Below are 21826 nucleotides of genomic sequence, written 5' to 3'. Positions count from 1 at the left end.
ATGGTTCTACTTTTGACCGAGGATATCAACAGGCTTTTGCCCCGCATTTATTCGTTTGCGGCGAAGGCCGAGCCGATATCAAGATACCAAGTCAGTAACTCGTCATCTTGTCATCTCTATATCCCTAGTCTCGCTTTCCTTTCTCCCATTTATTCCCATTGCGAACGAAAGAACGGAACAAAATGGCTACGACTACGACAAACCCAAAAGACAGGACATTACTGGCAGTGATAGGAGATGAAGTGAGTTGACCAGAATTTAAGACAAGAGGAACATCATTTGATAATTGATTTACTATTGAATAGGATTCCGTTACAGGATTATTATTAGCTGGAATAGGTCATGTAGATCAAAATCAGAAGAACAACTTTCTAATCGTTGATAGTAGTGAGTACAATCAATCTATCACTTTTTATCAGATCTTGTATTGAGTTATCTTTTACTTTCCCGAATTCAGCTAATTAAAACTTAATCTTATCTAGAAACCCAAACTAGTGTGATAGAATCCGCTTTTCAAGATTTTACAGAACGTAAAGATGTTGCTATTTTACTTATAAATCAACATGTAAGATCAACACGCCTATCTTCAATACCTCACTATATATCATGCGTTTAGTCACACAAGTCTTGAAAGGCTTGATCGCTGACATATTTTTGTTACGCTTTTACAGGTTGCCGAGAAAATACGGCCCACAGTAGATAGATATCAAGCTGCATTCCCTGCATTATTGGAAATCCCAAGTAAAGAACATCCCTACGGTAAGTCAACGTTTCAAAGCTTATGCCAATCATACCATGGTTTGGAAGAAGTAGATCAGATGGAAGGATATATCCCACCCGACATAGGCTTGGAGTTCTCGTACTTCATGAGCCATGATCTTGCAAAACTCAAGTTTCGTGCTGATTGTTGACATTTTGCAGATCCGGCAAAAGATTCAGTACTCAAACGAGTTCAAAAGCTTCGAGGAGATTAAGGCTTAGTCAAAATATCTTAATCACCCTCAATTTAGTCTTCCCGTGCTGTACCGCCATGCGCCAGCATATCTTTATGGACCCAATAGATCATCATTAAATTTGTATATTTGAAATGGGACATGCATATCACTTCCCTTCTTGTATCTACCCCAATATAGTTCATATATCGGCTTGTAAGCCGAGCAGGGAATAAAACACCTCGGGAAAGGATGCCACAGCCTGAATACCACGTGGCTTTCCAGATGCGCTTAAATGTCGTAGCGCGTTTCCTAGGTTTACTTACTGTAGCTGTTTTCGGCTCTAAAAGTGGACAAAGTGAGGACAATAATTAAATAAAGTTGATTATTTACAAATGACTTGTGACGTTTTGTTGGTCCACCATGAGATAACTACTTTAGTCCAGAGTACGGTTTATCCAAGCTAATTGTAATTCCGGTTGGGAATTAATCATCATCTTAAGCTTCGTTTATTGTTGATACCTAATCGCCTATGCTCACTAGTATAGTCGTATAACATCACCACCAATCTGGCTATCTATCTATTGGTCACCTTGTTGAGCATTGGTGGCTGAAAGAGCTGTCATACTAAGAAGCTCCGACCAATACCGATCAAATCATCAAATATCGCCTATCGGCGCGTCTCTTTCCTTCTTCCTTCTTACTTGCATCAAGATACATCATGTCTATACCATCTCCCACTCATTCAGCCGGACCAATAGATTCTCGGAAATCACCTTTAGCTGTTCAAGAAGCAGGACGAGCTTTAGAACCGAGTATAATGGAAATTAAAGCGGATTTACCGGCATCCAGAAAAACTTCCTCTCCCTTATCTTCTCCTTCATCTTATACTAAGGGTTACATGCTTGACCGAGATGACCATCTCGACTATCAAAGGTCGGACTTACCTGAAAATCATGGAGAGATACGAAGTCCGGCTACTAGCTCAACTTTACCACTTACAGATGAAGAGGAGGAAGATGATGATGATGAGCAAATAGGAGACGACGATAGTGAATTGACCGAAGAAGATGATGAACAAGAACAAGAAGAGGATGATAAGAATATAGGAAAAATAAGGCAACCTATATTCCCATCTTCAAGGTAAGTCTTTTTAGCTTGTTCGCAATGGTACGGTGAAAACTAATTACCATTCATTGGATCGTAGGTCAAATAGAGATTCAAGAGCTTCATCAGCCTCCTTAACACCTCCTCCAAGTGATCAATCCATCCTGTCCTCGCCTCAGCACTCCCCCAAAATTAGTCTGAAACTTAATCCACCTCACATCGACGAACAGGAAGATTTTGATGAGAGCGAGGACGAAGAGCTTGAGGGAGATGGAGATGTTACCATGAGAGCTGGACCGTCGGAAGAAGAAGTCCGCGAAGGCAACCAAGAAGTGATGAACGAGATCGAGGTGGTTCGCTCGGCACATGATGAAGAAAATGATGTCGTTGAAAATCAGGGAGCAGATAATAATAAGACAATGCAGGAGGCGGTCGGCGGATCAAACGATGATCCTTCGAATCCAGATGAAGAGGAAGAGCAAGAAGAAGAAGGTGTGGACGATAATGAGGAAGATAGCGAGGAGAATAAGATTGTCATCGATGATGATGAAGTGGATGTCGCACCTCCCGTCGAGATTGAGGTAGAAGTCGAAGAGCCAACAGAGGAAGCGGAAGATGAGAACGGAATAGAAGGAGAAACAAGCGGAGAGCGAGGTGAACGAGGTGATAATGAGGACTTCGAAGCTGCCGGTGAGCTACTTCATGTCGTCAAGGTTCAATAGTTTCACATGATTCAAGCTGATTATTATCGACAGATTCTCCAGCTTATTTGACGGTTCCTAACCACGGCAAACATTCAACCCATGCACCTCCCCCTACAACTGCAAACATGCGTGCCCTGATGATGCTAGAACTCAAATTTGCTGCATTGAGAGATAGATTGTATATTGAACGGATGGAAGAAGCTGCTGCAGAAGAAGAAATGATATTGAACGGTATGTCCGAGGTCATCTTAATAAGCTTTGGAAGAACCGCTGAGCTGGTTAAAACTTAATTTTTTGTTCGTGATAGGCACTCATCCTGCTTTGCAATATCTATACAAGACGCTGAGCGATAGAAGAGAAAGATTACACGAGGTGGCTTCACGCAGACATCAGCAGACTTTAGGAGAATTGAAAAGAGTCAGAGAGTCGGAGAAACATCTCATTTGGTCTTCCTGGACGGTGAGTGAATCCTCTTATATGGATTATGTCAGAGAACCACCAATTGTGGGAAGACAGAATACCGCAGGCTTAAAAGTTATGAGGAAACAATCAAACTGATAGCGTTCTTTGTACCCGGTTGACAGGACGATCGAGACCAACTGCATTGGGACGAGTTTGAGCAGACATGGAGCAAACGACGTAGATTAGCGAGGGAGAAAAACGAGATTGAAACTCCTCGTATAGGTAAGCGTTTCCGAATTTCAGCTGCTCTTGGGCGAAATTGGCCAAGCTCATATGGCTTATACAGTAAAACCTGTACCCAAAGTGGGCCAAGCCCTAACAATCAGAGCATTCGATTGGTCAGCTGGAGCGACCCCTAGTCAATTGAGTAGGGAGGATGGGAATAGAGATTTGGCTTTGATGAATGTGAGTACAGCCCCGTACGAGATCACCAAAGTTGACGGATCATTTTCTGCTTCAGCAGACGCGACGGCATCACCAACCCCAAGCAGTCACTCGGCATGGTTCTCCAGCCATGTTCCCATTACAATATAATGCGGCCGGCACCTCTACTCAACCTGCAAATGGAGGCGCTACAATATATTCGTATCCGCAAACGCAACATCAACAGTCTCGCGATCCGCTGACACACTCGCAGCCTCGTCATACTTCCTCGTCCGCCGGCCTTCAGCAACAAAAGGAAGTCCAAGCACAAGCTGCTAGACCACCAAATGTAGATGGTCAACCGCCTAACTCGATGAATCCCGCCTATCCACCTCGTATAGTGAAGAACCATCAAACTAGTCAAGTTCAAGCTCAACAGACTTACCACCAACCTGTACAACGGAGAGAAGGTAGAACAGTTCCAACAACGTCGGACTTCTTTACTGGACAAAGACGAGATCTGCCCACAGCGACGCAGAAGGTCAAGTCACCTGAAGAGGATCAACCCGCAAGTCCGATTGGACTTTGGAGTAGAGGCATGAATGGCACACTCGGAGGAGGCAACAAGAAGCAGGAAGTCGGAGCAACCGGAAGTTCACCTAAGACCTCAAGCTCATTAGCAAATACACCTACTCTACCTAACGGTAGTCATCCTTCCCATTCGGTACAACAACAGTCTGCAAGACCTGGTTCAGCAGGGAACGCGAACATAGTAAAGCAATCGCCGACCGATGGAGGTACCAACCTGGCAAACAACAGTAGTTCAGGACCCATCCGATCGAACTCAGCTGAGAATGCAAGTTCAAAACCCACAAGTGGAGCTGGAGTACAACTACAGGCTGCAAGATCGAATTCGAATCCCACCACCAGTACAAATATTACGAGTGACAACGCAACTCAACAGATGGGTAGGAATGTTAGAGATCTCGATCGTCCAGGGAATGGAACTTCGTCTAATCCGCTTGCCAGAGAAAGACCTGATTTTCCAAGCAGATTCGCTAGCCTAGCCGATTATTTGGCCAGCTCAACTGCTCCACCTGGTACAGGTTTATTCGGAATGGGATTGGGTATGGGAATGGGTATGGGAATGGGCGGAATGGGCATTGGAGTTCCTCTTGGTGTGGGTAATAAAGGTGAGTTTAGAAATTACGCTAACACGCATGAAAGTGGTGGGAGCTGATGGTCTTCTTTCATCCGTCTGATAGGTAGATCACCTTATCAAAATGGAAATGGTACTTCAGCTTCAACATCAAACGCAAATTCCACAATGAACACAAATAATAGAGACGTATCATCAATAAGTACTAAATCAAATTCACCTATTCCTCCACCTCCTCCAGCTGGCCCCGTAACAACAGCAGGAACAACTGATAGTAGGAAATGACAACAACTATGGGATGAGTACAGACGAGCGTGAGATTGTATGATACAAGGGGATGTCATCTTTGTCGAAATCTCGGAGTACTGCCCGATAGATGGTATTAAGTTTATATATCATGTTGTTTTTCCTTTAGTTGATCTGAACATCATTTTACGTGATAGTACTTTTATAGCATAATGGAATTAAAACGGTAAATGAGATTTTACGCAAATAGAGAGTTGATCGGAATACGGATAATGTAATTACCATGAATTAGTGTAATTTAACTGTACTTGGATCACCTGACACCATTGAACAATCGTTTATGAAATTTGAATGGTATTCTAAAGTATCGTAAGACAAAACGGGACTTGACTTAGGATTACTCAATGATAACATTCGAATAAGGAATTACTCGGCTGAATAATGACATGACATCTGATAACCACGATTCTAGGAAGTATACTTCTTACGCATAAGAATTACTTAAAAAGTAAAATGTATATCATCGTATGAGAAAGTAAATTCTCATCATATCATTGAAGAAGTTATTCAGGCATCCCGATTTGATCCGCACTTAAAATTCTTTGATTTGTTCTCAGTACAAAAATCAAAAATCAAAAATAGAAATAAAAATAAGAACACTTTTGATTCTGGCGAAGAAAATCATGACCGACGGTGTCATGATTAACCGGAATGTTACTAACCGTAATGATAATGAAATATCGAACAAATCCGATCATCTTCGTATTATCCCAAAATATCCAAATCTTACCAAATCTTACTATCGTATACGAGAGTTACCAAAGGAGATAAGACACAATTTTGTTCATTTGTACCGAATTTATAATTGAAGGATATCAACCGAGACCATCATCAAGTCAACGGCGCGCGGTGAAGTTTTCCGTATTAACCGGTAAGTAAGAATAATAATATATTGAATGAGATCATGTGTTGTATAATATAATTTATGGGGATTATGGAGTCTCCAATTTTAATAACATATCGGTTATATCACATATATCTTAATATCCATCCCATATGTTTACATTCACCGGGTATAGAAATTATTCTTTTACCATTTAATATATATATAACGCTTCTAGTAGATCGATCCTTTATAACAAACAACACTTAATATTCAACATAAACTTCGCTTAATCTTTAAATCGAATAATAACGAACGAGTATAACCCCATTTATCAGGGTAAGGAAAAGTACATTTTCAAACAAAGTCCAAACCAGCCCCACATCATTCAAATAAAATTACTTTTTAACAAATCATATTAAAATTCAATTTTGAATCTTTTTTTTCATCTTTGATTTTTTATTCAACCTAAACAAAACAAACAAATTCAACATGGCTTCTAAAAATGAAATTGCTGCTGAACACGGTTTACATAATCAACAATCAATTAATACAAATTCAGATGGTACTTTAGCACCTAATAATAATGGAAATCATAATAATAATACAGGTTATACAGGTGGAGGTGGACCTATGTCAAGATTTATAACTCCAGGTGGACATCCTGTAGATAATTCACAACCTGCTTTCCCAGTTTTTCATCGTAAATTCGCTAATCCTGCTCCATTGGGTTTATTGGCGTAAGTCTTTTTTTTTTATTTATATTTTTAATTTCCCAAATGAAATGATCTCACATGATCATAAATTCAATTCAAAATAAAACCATAAAACAATTCCGCCGAAATTAGTGATTAGTATGAAATAACCGGAACATTTAATCCGTTCATACATAAAATTATGCAATCACCTCTTGTTTTAGTTCTATTTTTGAATTATACCTAACATTTCGTTTATTGACCTTGGCATTTCGATTGAAATTTTATGCAAGTCAAATGATTATATAGCTGATAATTGATTGTCATTTCAATCCATAGCTTCGCCGGTACTACACTTTTATTATCATTTATTAATGTATCTACTAGAGGTGTAACTGTACCAAATGTAATCTTGGGTATGGCTTTAGGATATGGTGGATTAGTACAATTAGTTGCAGGTATTGAAGAATGGGCATGTGGTAATACTTTTGGTGCTACTGCTTTTTCTTCATATGGTGGTTTCTGGTTATCTTTTGCTGGTTAGTTTTCATTTAAGTTTTCCTCAAAACCACTTGACATGAAGAACTTCATTATTGACGTTTTATAAAAAAATTGAATAGTTCTTTACATCCCTCAATTCGAAGTTGTCGCTGCTTATACCGATGAAACCATGTTAGCTAGTGCTTTAGGTTTATATCTCGCTGTTTGGGGAGTAATTACTTTCTTATTCCTTATTGCTTGTTTAAGATCTTCCGTATCTTTAGTTGGAGTTTTCTTCTTCTTGGATATTACATTTTGGCTTTTGTGAGTTTTTTTTTTCCCTTCAATTAGCCATTCTCCTTAATCCAAGAAATTTTCTTCATTAATCACTTTTGTGATTGTTTGCTGATAAAAATTAATTTCATTTAGAGCCGCCGGAGAATTCACTGCATCAGCTACAACTCATAAAGCAGGTGGTGCTTTCGGTATCGTAAGTGAAATTCATAAATTTTTTTGTATTAAATATATATATATAAACAATAAGCTAAATGATTTTGTGATATTTTTTCCATTAGATTACTGCATTCGTAGCTATGTATACAGCTTTAGCAGGTTTACTTACAAAAGAATCTTCTTACTTCTTATTACCTGTTGGTGATTTATCAGGAAGGAAATAAGGAGTTTTTCAGTAATCTGTGATAAGGCGAAATATAAACATATCTCTCCGGATGAGTTTATTGAAAGTCAAATTGTTCAAGAGAGAGAAAAGATAACAAGTGAAAGGATTAATAAATTTGATTTGGATAAATTGGTACTTTCGATGATTTCCTTTTTAATCATCTAATTTTATTTTTAAATATTGATTTTATCGATAAACTTCGTTTTTATGTATCATAGTTTTTATCGTTTTATGAATTCAGATTTTAAGAGTTATGATAATTTTTATCAGATTCATTTAAATGAGTAATCTCATGAATATATGTTTAAAATTAACAGAATGAATAATTTAAGCAAAATGTCAATTGATTTGATGAGATAAATGAGAACTTTCCACATTTCTGCTCAGAAATAAAGACTATTGCCTTACTTAGAGCAACATATACTATAAACAAGTAACAGCAGAAATTTCCGAATAACAAATATCAGGGAGAATCTCAAACACAATCTTCACATCCTGAGATTAATCGTGAATTATAAGTTATGATGATTCGACAACTCGGCTCGAAAATTCATTCTAGTATTCATCATTTATCTTTCTAATTGAGTTTATGAGATTAGTGATTAAGCCTTGTGCGTAAGATAATGGCTGTTTTCATTATTCCTCTATTAAGGAAATTTAACAATACAATTATGATTTGGAAAGATTTCATTTATAATTGATAAACCAAAGAATAAATCGGTTCAGTAGACGAGAACAGATATATCATACACACATATATCGATTTATATATATATATATTATCCTTTTTTAAATCCACCACCTTTTTCCAATCTAAACAAAACAAAAAAATTAACAAGTAAATCTAACTATTCAATTTGAAAAAAAAGAAAAATTCACTTACCCTAATTTCTTTCTTTCATAAAATGCATCTACTCTACTTGCTCCCATCTGAATTTTTGCTCCGTTAGTATTATTGATTCTTGTTTAAATGGACGAATCAAGTTTCAAGAAGAAGAAAGATAAAAAATAATGAAATTTATACTTACATTTATAATTCTAGGACAACCATCTCTATCTTTTTCTAATCTTGTACATTCTGTACAATAATATGCATCTGAAATTGCAGGTGAAGAACATATTATACATTTTCCAGCTGCTGTACCAACTATTTAATTTTATTTCAAAAATAATATCAGCATTATCATTTAAACAATAAAATAAAAATAAAAACTTAAAAACTTACATGAACATTCATCGCATATTCTAACTATAGTCATAGGTCGTACGTATGAATCACAAATTGGACTAATAAAATCAAAAAAAATTTATTAATTTAAATTCTTCTTACTGAAATTTTCCAAAATCTCGATATGAAAAAAGATATAATTTACCATTTACCATCACATTTTTCACACATTCTACCAATAGCTAAAATTAAAGAATATATATAATAACAATTAACAAAAATATAAAAAAAAACCAAAACCAAAACACAAATATCATTAAATGGTTTTGAGATTTTAAGTAATTACTCACCTATACCAGGTTGTCTACGACACATGAGTAAATCTGGATGATGTTTAGACTATTTTATCAAAATGAATATATTTCAATTATCTAATAAAGCTAGAGAAAATAGAAATGAAAAGAAAACATACCATTTTATGAAATTTGTTTTACTAATTCCAATAATATAAAGTATAGATGAAGTGTAGAAATGAGAGAAAGAGTCAATAAATGATGAAGCTACTGTTTGTGTTTTGATAAGTATAAAGTTATTGAATCAAGCAAAATATTATTTCAAGTGATGATTAATCAAATATAATGATGATATAACCTCAACACTTGTCATTTATCACATTGTCCAGTTCGCGCTCGAACGAAGTGATAGCTCCAAGTACTCAAAGTGGCGAATTGATTATGTAATCCAGACTCTTCATCGTCAATCACGGCACCGAGTAAGATTCGTGTATATTTGTATATAGCGAATGCATGGAACCAATGCAGACACGAACAAGAAGATCAGATAACATATATCATAATTTATAACCATAAAACTATCAATACGAGTAAATACCACGAAAAAAAAACAAATCCTATAAATCGTTATGTTAATCTAAATGGGAAATAAAAGATGATGTGTACAAATATATAATTCTCAAACTGAAATGAGTTTTATATAATCTATTATATATATATCTTATACACAATATCTATATCTCCCTAAAACTCCTCTACAACAACAATGATCCAAAATAAGACCGCCCATCACCTTTTACTAAAGCTTGACGACATCCATACCCGCTGAAGTATGATTATGTCCATTCTTTTTACCTTCTTCGCAAACTTCGACTGAAGTCAACCATTTGTCTTTTAAAGCTTCGTCAACTGTCCAACGTTGTTTAGGATCAGGATCTAACATATGTTTGATTACATTCCTGCATTCTCTGGGTATTAGGTTATTCAAAGGTGCAGGTGTTGGAGGTTTTTCATTTGGTCCATTTGTACCGTCACCTTTATATGTTTGAGCGTATGTCGCGAATGTTGAATCAGAAGTTTTAGCTACTCTCCATGGTAATTCTTGGAATTGCATACAATAGAAGACTATCGCTGCTGCCCAGACGTCAACTAGTCTTGCATCGTATTCTGGACATGGCGTATTAGCTCGTGCCGCACTGACAGTTAGATAAGCAGGAGAAGACTCACCTTTATGATCAAACAATTCTGGTGCGATATATGGCTCGGAGCCACATAAACCTTTCGACAAGTGAGTTTTCTTCTCCCAGCACATCCTGAACACATCAGATACGCCGAAATCGGTGATCTATAAGAGGAGTACAATTAGCTTTAGACGTCTACATAGCTCTCGCACCAATGACAGCTCACCTTGACATGGCCTCTACCGTCTAAGAGTAAGTTCTCTGGCTTGATGTCTCTATGAGCTACACCCATCGAATGAAGGTACTGGATGCCCTGAAGAATCTGCTTGAAAGTACATTCCACTTCACCAGACGACATTCCTCCTTTTTTGATCGCCGCATACAGATCTCCACCAGGACAATACTCCATAACCTCACACCAATGATGGGCTTCATCCTGTACTAGATCGACAGTTTCAACAACATTGATATGGTGGAGCGTCGAAGAAATACAAAACTCTGAGGTAAGTTTCTTGACATAGTCTTTCTCCGTCTCATTCTTTCTTCTTTTTCGGAATTCCTTGACGGCGTATAGTTTTTCTTCTCTTCGATCCCATTTATGGGCTAAACGTACTACGGCTGTAGCACCTTTACCGATAGCCGCTTTATCACAAATACCGTATTTCTTCAGTAGCGACACGGTGGATCCTCCATCTCCACCTGCTTCTGAACCTGCTTTAGTCGATGCTCGATCTGACCCTTTCGCAGATCCGTTGGCAGATGCTTTTCTCGATAATTTGTGCCCATTGTCACCTAAACCAACCAGATCTTTTAAGGTAAATTTGTTACCCGAACTACTTGCAACCTCTTGCTTGTTTGCGACAGCTACAGGTTGACCTCCTACAAGCGCAACGGGCTTTTCTTTACCGCCTGTCGAGCCATGCGAAGCGGATCTGCCGGATAATTTCCTAGTCAAAGGTGGTATGGCGGGTACGGGAGGCGTAGAAGCGCCCTTTCGGTCAGTGGGAGGTTGAGCATGAGGATCTCTATCGTAGCCTTTATCCGAATTTTGACGGCGGAAACTTGGTGCTCGCGAAGGAGGTCTAGAGTGATCCGAGTCTGACATATTAGCAGGGGGAGTTGAGGGTGTGAGAGGTGGAGATCTTGTAGCATCCCGACTAGGAGGATTAGGAGATCGGCTTCTCGATGGAGAATTGTGACCACTAGACGAATGTTGTCTGGATACGTCCACTGACAAAGAGTCATAATGGCTTTGGCCTGCATGAGATCTGGCTTCAGCTTGAGCTTGAGCTTGAGCGTGAGCCGCTAATTTCGCTTCGTGTTTAGCCTCGTTAGGATGGAACATCTTGTGAAGGAAAGATTTTTTCGGTCCATGTTCACCTAGCATTTGCGGTTTACTTGATGTTGTATGCGATCTAGACTGCCGAGTTTGAATTTCTGGGTGCTTTTCATGGCTATGATGGGAGCCAGCGTAGACTGAAGCCGAAGAGTTGGCTCGCGACATGATCGCAGAGTTCATTCCGCTAGCGGAAGGAGGAGGAATATTCATGGAATGATCGGGATGAGGAGAATTGGTTGTAGATGGGAGTGGGCGGACTGTAAGTCCAAAGCATGGCTGTCAGATTTCTTCCCCTATGGCATAGCGCTGTGTATGTGATATAGCAGGACAACATGGGATACAAAAGGGTAAAAAAAAACGATGCGTACAATTTGGGAAAGGAAACGATGGATCCGGTAGTCCAGGTTGTGGATGTTGGACTCGTGGTGAGTCAGTACTGCCGACCGTAGCCATACTTGAGCTGAGCGGAGGGAAATGGTAATTTTGAGGGATCTGAAGCGTATCATGACCGCCATTCAGTGATTTGTGAGCGATGTGGTCGGCATCGTGATTGCCATTACCGAGGGGCGAAGGATGATAGTCTGACTTTGCATGTTGCAACTGTGATAGATTGTTATGAGGTGGACTAATAGGCTCGGCTTCGGATTCTGGAGTGGAATTAGGTGATGATAATGACGGAGTGCCGAAAGCACTACTTTGTGTTGCTGAGGGTGGTTTGAGGTTGTCAAACATGTAAGGAAGATCTTTTACATTAACTACTTTGGTCTGGGCTGAATCCTGCTTTACCAGAGAAATTAGCGGATGAAGCGAGACTAAGGTGAAGACGGAACTTACTCTCTCTGTATCATCGGGAAGCTCTTCATCAGCAGCTTCCGGTATCGTACCGACTCCATGTCCACCATTTGACGTTGGTATACTAGTCATTTTGTCTGAGAGATAGAACGCGATTGGGGGGTTTGAGGATATTCGTGGGAGAATGAGTATTCAAAATCTCTTGCCAGACGTTGATAACTTTCGAGCAATACTGTTATATCACACTGAGGTGCGGTATGTTATTGACTATCCACCATGATATGTTTACTGGAAGGTAGATTGGAAAGAGTATGTGATTTGGCTATGGCGTATTCCTGTATTCTAGGCTAATAGTTGAAAATATTGTTGAGATGGGTTGATTGGCACCGCATGTGAGTGTAAATACAAGAAAGCGATCAATGTTGGTTTGTGTCCCAGGATGTGATATTTAATCGTTTAGGGAATGAAGGTAAAGTGGCGAGATGAAGAAAACAGATGTCAGCTCAGCTTTTTCCGATGAGCTAAGTGCAGTTCGACCAGCGACGCGACGAATTAGGCGAACATCAAGCAATTTGTACCCAAAGATGAGTGGGAAGAATAAGGATGAGCTGGATGGTGGTGCTGGAACATGAGAGTAGGGGATGAGTGAATGAATGGTTCGAAACGCTTGTATACCCAATATCCATTGTCCCTCATTACTCCGTTGACAAAAAAAAAGGTTAACCGAAACTCACCTATGATTAAGTTGTTGATGACACCAATCAAGACTATGCGGATGATCTAAGATTATATGTATCTGCTAAAACATTGTCGGAATCAGCTACAACTACTTTCAATACTTGGTAATTCGTTCCAACATTGCTCAGCAGAACATCCCGTAATTTCCCTTTTCAATCATCATGGATCACTACGCTATGGCACCAAAAATATCTTAAACCCTCCTTTGACTTTCAAATTGATTTGCTTATCACACGTTGTTGATCATGATGACCCCACTTGACCGTCTTATCGCTGAAAATTATACTCACGTTTGATAAAGACTAAAGTTTTATGCGTGCTTAGTGATCAAAATACCCTTGATTACTTCGCTTTTTGGTCTCCAACACACTATCGCCACCTCGTTTGAACGTGCTGTTTGTGGCGTATAGTAAAGATATTCAGGTTTATATGATTTATATGTTATGGTTGTAAAGTAATTAGATGCAAACTGTACGATTAATGGCTCAATGATATGTATAGGTAGGCGGGTGATGATCTGAGATTAAATCGGCTGACACACAAGTTGGGGTGACTGAGCGGTGAGTTTGGTTCCAAAGGGAAAACAACGAAAATCGCTCAATTTCAACAAAAGTAATAAATTTTTATTAGATAATCAATTAGGTCAATTCCTAATCAATTCAAACAACTAATACGTATTTTCGAATATTAAGGTCACCTTATTTTATGCTGACTGATTCCCAAAAATATTAAATTTCAAATGATACCTTAAGGCACCAAAAGTTTAGGTTGAATACTACTCATATTTGCTAGAAGTACGTTATACTTTTTATACGCTTCACACCTATTTCTGGCATACAAATGACGAGTTTCGTTATGATTTTAGGCAGATTTAGAAATTGATTTACCGAAATAATAGACATACATACAAACATATTTACGTCGTACATCGTTCTAACGGATACGGATATTTAATATGATGTCTATCATTTCTTACGGATTTTTGCCCAAAAAGAAACATGAAATTATGACATTACGATACGAAACTTGTAGAATCGTGCCGGCATACACCATAACACAGATCTTTTCAAAAGTGTTCATTGGTCACATATTAGGTATTGCGATGCTTCTTTTGTTCATCTTCATTTTCACTTGACTGCTTTATAGTCAGTCGTTATTATGGTAAATCCACCAGTATGGGAAACGAGAAAATGAAAAACTCTAGAAATGATGCGCGATGACGTCTTGATTGATGTTCTGTTTTGACTTACTCGTGGAATGAAGCACCGTAGATTTGACTGAAATTGGATTGGTTGAAAATCCCTCAGCTTAAGTGTCGATGACTTGGATAAAGTGGCAGCGCTACGCGAGACTTCCCTTTGTTACCACCATGCGAGATGCACGTGTGAGCAAATCTCTGGACGCGTCTTGCTGAGGTGGCGGTAAAAGAAAAGTCAAAAACAACACAGCATTTCACGATTATATGTAAAGAATTTAGTTGAGAACATTACTTTAGCTAGCTAGATAGATTTCTTGGCAATTTTCTAGGCCCTCGAGTCGGATTGTTGAGACCGAACTCACAAGTTCAGAATAGATTGTGGTGACGTCGAAATAGCACAGCTATCGCTGAAACGACAATACAATTCAACTACGCACGGACTTCGTTATTGCCACAATTTTGTCAATAAGTCATGATTCAACTTCCTACAAGTGTTTAATATCCTTTTCAACTGACCTGTAGACAATCTTCCAACTTTACATCCAAATACACTTATCACCTTTTCGACAAGCACTTATCGACGTTCATCTCAGTCAAGCTTTTTAGACAAGCCCAAATTATCACTAAGATCACATCATCATCTTAATCAATATTTGAGCAGATCCCATATAATATTACCCTATCATTAACTCTATACTGGCTAGAACCAATACACAGCTGTGTCTCGATTTGGTTCTCACCAATCATATTGGAGTTGCACGATGGAAAAGATCAAAAATATATTCGCGTCTTCCTCTTCCTCGGCTTCAGCGAAATTATCAAAAGCATTCAAGTTCAATGGTGAGCATAATATATTGAGGAGGACAAATACGAATGGACTTGGAGGAGTCAAACCTTTTCTTGATGGACCAGTTTTAGAAGAGGTGAGTCCTAATCTATCATGTTCATCTTATGTTACGGATGTAACAGATAGTATCACGTAGGAATTTGTAGCATTTAAATTGGAATACGTCTCTGTATGAATCATCAGGCTGATTCACAATTTACATTCCTTCTGTCTCTTGCGATGGCATACACTCTCACAACGACTTACATCAACACTATCATGCTCTGACACATCCAATTAACCTATCTGCTGCTATTCGCTTATCATCATGCTCGTTACCCTCGCTCAAATCGATAAAATCAAACAGCCATCACTACCTAAAACCCACCTCGTAATTCACGTTGTAGCTGTAAGTAAGCTTTAAAGGTAGGTCTGATATAGGTTTGCTGATTTATTGTACGACACATAGATATTTTTCACATTTTTGGCAATATGTACAATGGGTGCAGTAGCTGCATTCCAATCCAAGTGGTTCTCTGTCTGTGAGTCTGCCCTTCTAGTCAATCCCAATATATCTTTCCTCGATGCAATGGAGTGGGCAGGCTAATAGAATACTTTGATCAGCTGGCGGAACAGGATTCGTACTTTTCCTCTTACTTCTAGCTTTCCTTCTTTCTGCCTTTTTGATGATCGTCCCTATAGTTTATGACAGGTACGTTGACTTCGTCCTCTTTTCAGAATTTTTCCTTCTTGTTTACGTCGTTTCGGTGCTTTAGATGGGACAAACTCAAAAGTCCAGCACGATTTTTGGGTCAAACAAGATCAACTTTCATCTTACATGCTTTTGGTACATTCTTGCTCTTGCTCTGTGCTTTCATCGTTACAATCAGTGGTCAGTGCCCTAAAATTACAGTACTTCACAATGTTAACGCAAGGCCTCCGAATGCTCATGACCTGATTTTGGATATAGCATGGACAGCAAAAGGTTGTAAGAATGCAGATAATGATCCCCATGCGGACCTAGGAGACGATTTTAAGAACGGTTTGAAAGATTGGTGCACTACTAAGAAAGCTTCCGCTATTTTCGATTGGCTCGCTTTCGGTATGTCTTTCGTCTTCATACATGCGATTATGACATTCGCTCCTATCCAATCTCCTAAGCTGACAGAAAGAGCGATGTATGGATAGGCGCATGGACAGCTCTTCTAGTACTTACAGCTCTAGTGTTCCGAAGAGAAAGACAACAAAATCGAAGAAGAGAACCAGCTTTTATTCCACCTGAATCCAATGGTGTGTCATACTCGAATATTTTGGCAACAGATGATGAAAGATATGCGGATAAAGGTTCGGAACCGAACAATGAATTGTCATCTTATGATACGCCTGGTGGATACGGTTATGCTCGTCCAACTACCGCCGAACCGATCAGTGAAGGCGCGTTGAGTAGACCAAGTGTGGATGCTTATGGTGCCTTCGATGGAGATATGCCAGGTGCCAGGCAAGGACAACATCAATACAATTCGTCGGTCTCAACGATAGGGGATGGAGGACAGAGCAGGACAATGCAATTGGCTTATAATGATCCTTGTGAGTTATTATCTATCTCGTACTGAGCTTTTCTGTACGCAAAAAGCGATCCCCAGCAGAGACAACCGTTGTTGATTACGACTTTGTCCCTTTTGCTAGATGCCCAGATTAGAGCTTCTCTAATGAACAATCCAGCGCCTCAAGCTGGATATGCTCAGCAACAACAACCACAGCAATTATATGGTAATGGTGGATTACCGAACCCACCTTCGTATGGGGGATATAGATAAATGTAAGGTTTTAGCCCGAAGAAAGAGTCGGTAAATCATGGGGTTATGGAAGTAACGAGAATGAGAGGGAAATGATACATAACGACGTTTTACGACTATCATGAAGTCAATGTAACCTATTTGCGCATAGAATAGAATATGTATCTTACATCTAACTGTACACTTGGAGATCTTTGGGTGAAATGAGTATGTATACTCTGTATGCACCGTAATTTTGTGAAGAAATTAAATGTGAAATCAATAGCCTAATTCATGTTTGGTTCGAATGACGTCATTCATTTTATATGGTAAATGAATTGGCCGCTTTGAGTTTGATTCCATTTTGTTTTAAATTGAATTTGACCTCATCTTTGTATAAGTACAATTATCCACAAAAATATAAATATTCTCAAAACAAATTATCAAATAACTCAAATACTACGTTAGTTGTCAAAGAATCAATCAAATTAATAAATTCCAATATCAATATCTCCAGACCAGTCAGTCCTTTCAAAATGTCAAACGTAAATCCAAACCCAACTTCAACTTCAACGGCATTTAATTCAACTTCATCTGAAAATAATCAAGCTGTACCTCCTTCTATAGTTGCAAGTGGAACTAGATTACCTTCTGCACCTATAGAAACAGCTGAAGCTCAACAAGGTAAATTTATCAAGTTATTATGTACTTTTAAATAATAAAATAAAAAGAAATGAAATCTCTTAATTTACATTTCTAATTTTTTGATTTAATTGCTTTTTTAGCCGCTACAGCTCCTGGAACAGGTGGAATAGTTGAACAACCTAAATATGAAGATAAAATAACATTTAAAGATCAAGTAAGTTTTTTTTTTTTTTTATATTATCTAATATAAATGAGTTTTGATCTGTAAACAGGTTTTTTTGTTAAAATGATATTGATATTTTTTTTGTTCATTCAAATAATAGGTTAATGGATATGCAAAGAAATTTGCAGGTACAGTTTTCAAAAATGAAAATGAAAAAGAATTTGGTGAAAAGAAATTAGATGGTCAAGCTTAAATTTTATTTTATTTTTAGATTTAAATTATTAATTAATTAGATAAAAATTTGAATTTTCTCTTTTTCCCCAAATTTGAAAATTACTTTAAGAAAATGGAGTTTGTACCTTTTGAATTAGAATTATCAATTCCTTTTAAATATAAATAGATGTAAATTTAATATAAGTAAATTATGACTATTATAACTTTTCCCATTTAGATATAATATTATCTGTTCACAAATTCTCAATAACTTCATTATGCCTTACATTCGTTTGACTCATATCATTCCTCGTTTATCAAATAATGCAAGGTAATTCTAGATAAATATGTACAAATGTATATATATACAGGTATCTGTTAATGTTCTATACTAAGTGCAAATTTTAATCATGAAGAGTTCTTATTTCACTTACTTCCGGCATCATCTTTCAAATTCTAATAGCGTTCAAGCTCCAAGCTCAGAGTAAATCCCAAGATCTCCTTGTACTGGTGGTTTCAGTAACTACGATACCCTACAAGTACAAACAGAGAGTGTCGATTAGCTCAATTTCTATATTCCGTTACAAGTCAGGTAATGACTTACAGTTCCTTTACAATATTGATTCGAGCTTGTAGGTATACAACTTAAATATCTACACCATTCACAAGCAGCATTCTAGATTCAGAAAAAAGGAAGAAAAGGAAAAACAGGAAGTCTCGTTTGTCAGCTTTTTCTTATTCTTACCCTTTGCGTCATGTGAAGAAATGATTTGTAGTGTAAAGCTGGCGCCGATAGTTCCTCTGAAAAGAAGACTTACGGGATCATCAGTATCTGCATTATGGCAAAATACAATATCAGCGGTTATTCTTTCATGGTTTCAAGAAAGATATGTTATTTAATATTATAGTAAACGATTAGGATAAAACTCACAGAAATTCTTAATTGTCAAGACGAAAGCCAATATAGTTAAAATCAAAGCTATAACTCTTGATACCCATAAAATATATTTATGACGCTTTGTTTCTGATATAGATGGGTAAAGTATTATTCCAAGTAAAATTCCTACAGCCCAACCACCTAAATGTGCTAACCCGTCTACAGCATTTGGTCTGCACCAGTCAATCTTATCAGCTCAATACTTCTCACTTTGTCTTTTAGCGTTCAAAAGGTAAACTTACATATAACCAATACCGAATCCAATCAGGAATTCAGCAGCCAAAAGGAAAGCCTGATAAGGCGTAAAGGCGTCAATCTTCATTTAGAGATCATCCCGTTTTGGGAGGTTTATCCAGCTTACCTTGAGTTTAGGTCTTTCCTCATATTTCCAATGTAAGATCAGATCGACCAATACACAAGCGTTCTGGGGTCCAGGTCAGATTTCAGCGACTACTCTGCAGTCGTTTACGGTGGATCACTGAGATTATCTTGACAGGGCGCGAAAAGGCGACTCACTGTAGCGAATAAAGCCCCACTCGCACCTACAGAGGGAATACCAGTCCTACTAAAATTTCCACCGAGTACGAATCCATATATACCGCCTGCCATATAGACGATCAAAAATGGTATAGTCCCTATACACCTTTCTCAGTTAGCGTCTTTAGCAGTGTACGAACAATAACTTATTGTGCTCACCCATTTCACGCTCCACTTGAGCAGCAGCAGTAATTTGAGCTATCATGTTCAGTAGAAGGTGGACTATACCGACATGTAAGAATATCGGATATACGAATCTCCAGGATTCTGAGTTATACATTAGCAAGATCAACTAGGTTTATATGGTAGTTAGATCCACTAACGATCAGGATTTTCGCCGTTGAATCCACCATGTCCGCATATTTCCTCTATCGAGCACGAAGATGTAGGTGTACTGAAGGGAGTATATGAGCCACACTACCAATGATATGACTACTGGGCGAAGTAATTGACAGATCCAGCTCACCTAGAGGTATCATTAAGACAAGCCAATTGAAAAGAAGGAGGTAAATCTTCGACCAGTTTCATACATGGCGGAAATCTCGCTCCAATATTAATAAGCACTTCAGACGAAGGTCCGATCTGCAGCGAGACGGATCAGCAAACAAAGCTTCAAAGTGCGGATGACAAGCATACCATAGGATTGAATGTCGGCTGAGAGCCAAGAGACCAACAAATCAGCCATCCACATCGCCTTTGCCTCAACTTGACCCACCTTGGTAGCTATAGGCGAGCCCATAGCTTGATAATTGGCTACCATCTCGTAGACCATCAGAGCGGTCATTACTGGGGAGGAACAGTATCGATGAGCTGTCAGTTATCATGACATCAGAGATCAATGGAACTCACCGATAGCCAATCCCCAAGCAGCTATAGGCCATCTTTGACCTCCAATTCCTCTTCTTTTCCTCTCTATAGCTTGTTCAATGGGATATTGTCCATTTTTGACACCAAAAAGAGCAAGTAATCTATCTAAACCAGTTGGGAAAAGTAAAAAATCATAAAGTGCATTTGGTCCTCTTAATGTCAAGCCTGCATTTTTGGTAGGATAAGGATAAGGTGATTCTTCATATTTCGAAGTTGAAGAAGAATAATAAGGATTTTCAATATTTCCATTAGATCTATCCAAATTTCCTATCAATCCCATTTCGACATTATCATTTTGATTATTTTCTAATTGTAAAGTTGTTGAAGCAGGTCTAGAATATTTTGTTTGGAAATATTCACCATTTTCATCAATATAACTTAATCCTCCATAACTAGCTGCTTTTGGATTATGTTTAGTATTATTTATTATTGAACTACTGTTTTGTGATAAAGGTATATGTGAAGGTTGATATAAGTTTGGATATGGATTTGATTGATTAGAATGAAATGGAAGTGATCTTTGTGAAGCAGAATCCCATGGACCTAATGAAGGTGAAATTGATCTAGGTTGTTGTTGAATATCTTTATCTTCGTATGGATTTTCGTATTCCTTTGAATATTCACCTGGTCTTGTTGAGCTTAATAAACCAACATCCCCTTCATCATCTAATTTTGAATTTCTATAATCTCTCATGATTTCTTGAGCTTCACTTTGTCCACTTTGATATCGATTATCTACTGGTTCTAGTCGCGCAGTACCGCTTTCGGGTGAAGATTGATGTGGGTAACTTGGTGTTGATGTTGAATGATGGCCCCGTTCTTGGAAGGGAGGGGTATATTCAGCAGAGGAGTATGCAGGGATACCCTCTTCATGGTAATCGGGGAAATTGATGGCATTTTTAGCTGATGCTGGATTAGGTCGAGGGCCAGTTAAAGGCATTCTGAACTGGGCTGGATTTGATCTTGCTCGTTTTTTTGTGGATATATGTATAATGTATATTAGTCCGCTGTCATATCAAGGCTGTTTGTTATGTCTTATAAGTAGACCCTCGTTTTTATCCAGAAGAATTGAACGAACACAGCTTGTTGCGAAATTTATCAAGACCCTAAGATAAGTCAACCAGGGCTGTGCGTAGTCGATGTCTAATGAACTGTATTGTGCGATATTGGTGAATCACTGACAATGGAGTGTCAGGAAGATTGATATGATTGTATATATGAATCGCTCTTTTGATTCATCATCGGTCCATCGAGAAGTAATGGGGAGCATTACTCGCTATTGCATCTATACCAATAAAACACAAGCATAGCTGCGTCTTGAAGTCGAAACGCAACAACACTGAAAATCCTGAAACTTGTTATCTGTTACGTCATGTTTACTCATATCCCCTTGGTATCCCAGTTCTCAGCACGTGATTTGGAATCCGTTTGATCGGTGTAGCAT

The 21826-nt window shown here is 38.2% G+C and overlaps 8 protein-coding genes across 8 annotated transcripts; 5 read left to right on the top strand and 3 right to left on the bottom strand.

The window, feature by feature from the left end:
* Positions 1-182: 182 nt before the first annotated feature.
* Positions 183-974, top strand: I206_107157 (V-type ATPase, F subunit; the record flags this gene model as incomplete). The annotated part of the gene is made up of 5 exons (XM_019157020.1): positions 183-242; positions 306-387; positions 483-565; positions 672-759; positions 922-974. The coding sequence occupies 5 exons, from the start codon at positions 183-185 to the stop codon at positions 972-974; spliced, it is 366 nt and encodes a 121-aa protein (XP_019009738.1).
* Positions 975-1653: 679 nt separating this feature from the next.
* I206_107156 (uncharacterized protein) lies at positions 1654-5012 on the top strand (the record flags this gene model as incomplete). Its single annotated transcript, XM_070203458.1, has 8 exons — positions 1654-2075; positions 2140-2729; positions 2795-2974; positions 3051-3202; positions 3328-3427; positions 3492-3610; positions 3666-4761; positions 4834-5012. 8 exons carry the CDS (start codon positions 1654-1656, stop codon positions 5010-5012), a joined length of 2838 nt encoding a protein of 945 aa, XP_070059559.1.
* Positions 5013-6348: 1336 nt separating this feature from the next.
* I206_107155 (uncharacterized protein) lies at positions 6349-7708 on the top strand (the record flags this gene model as incomplete). The annotated part of the gene is made up of 5 exons (XM_019157022.1): positions 6349-6596; positions 6891-7090; positions 7172-7355; positions 7461-7521; positions 7607-7708. The coding sequence occupies 5 exons, from the start codon at positions 6349-6351 to the stop codon at positions 7706-7708; spliced, it is 795 nt and encodes a 264-aa protein (XP_019009740.1).
* Positions 7709-8489: 781 nt separating this feature from the next.
* I206_107154 (PHD finger-like domain-containing protein 5A) lies at positions 8490-9253 on the bottom strand (the record flags this gene model as incomplete). Its single annotated transcript, XM_019157023.1, has 6 exons — positions 8490-8523; positions 8594-8640; positions 8739-8857; positions 8936-8997; positions 9084-9120; positions 9229-9253. 6 exons carry the CDS (start codon positions 9251-9253, stop codon positions 8490-8492), a joined length of 324 nt encoding a protein of 107 aa, XP_019009741.1.
* A 717-nt stretch (positions 9254-9970) lies between these two features.
* I206_107153 (uncharacterized protein) lies at positions 9971-12615 on the bottom strand (the record flags this gene model as incomplete). Its single annotated transcript, XM_019157024.1, has 5 exons — positions 9971-10338; positions 10399-10516; positions 10579-11948; positions 12060-12468; positions 12526-12615. The coding sequence occupies 5 exons, from the start codon at positions 12613-12615 to the stop codon at positions 9971-9973; spliced, it is 2355 nt and encodes a 784-aa protein (XP_019009742.1).
* Positions 12616-15180: 2565 nt separating this feature from the next.
* I206_107152 (uncharacterized protein) lies at positions 15181-17062 on the top strand (the record flags this gene model as incomplete). Its single annotated transcript, XM_070203457.1, has 9 exons — positions 15181-15342; positions 15613-15654; positions 15715-15787; positions 15870-15957; positions 16022-16137; positions 16216-16347; positions 16434-16736; positions 16785-16832; positions 16932-17062. 9 exons carry the CDS (start codon positions 15181-15183, stop codon positions 17060-17062), a joined length of 1095 nt encoding a protein of 364 aa, XP_070059558.1.
* A 494-nt stretch (positions 17063-17556) lies between these two features.
* Positions 17557-18081, top strand: I206_107151 (uncharacterized protein; the record flags this gene model as incomplete). Its single annotated transcript, XM_019157027.1, has 3 exons — positions 17557-17704; positions 17806-17879; positions 17989-18081. The coding sequence occupies 3 exons, from the start codon at positions 17557-17559 to the stop codon at positions 18079-18081; spliced, it is 315 nt and encodes a 104-aa protein (XP_019009745.1).
* Positions 18082-18943: 862 nt separating this feature from the next.
* Positions 18944-21322, bottom strand: I206_107150 (uncharacterized protein; the record flags this gene model as incomplete). Its single annotated transcript, XM_019157028.1, has 10 exons — positions 18944-19151; positions 19221-19270; positions 19340-19402; positions 19495-19613; positions 19675-19782; positions 19839-19909; positions 19982-20097; positions 20152-20169; positions 20231-20301; positions 20365-21322. 10 exons carry the CDS (start codon positions 21320-21322, stop codon positions 18944-18946), a joined length of 1782 nt encoding a protein of 593 aa, XP_019009746.1.
* Positions 21323-21826: the final 504 nt, after the last annotated feature.

This window comes from Kwoniella pini, chromosome 10, assembly GCF_000512605.2.
Source record: "Kwoniella pini CBS 10737 chromosome 10, complete sequence".
Classification (NCBI taxonomy): domain Eukaryota; kingdom Fungi; phylum Basidiomycota; class Tremellomycetes; order Tremellales; family Cryptococcaceae; genus Kwoniella; species Kwoniella pini.
This window is presented reverse-complemented; position numbering and strand designations above follow the sequence as displayed.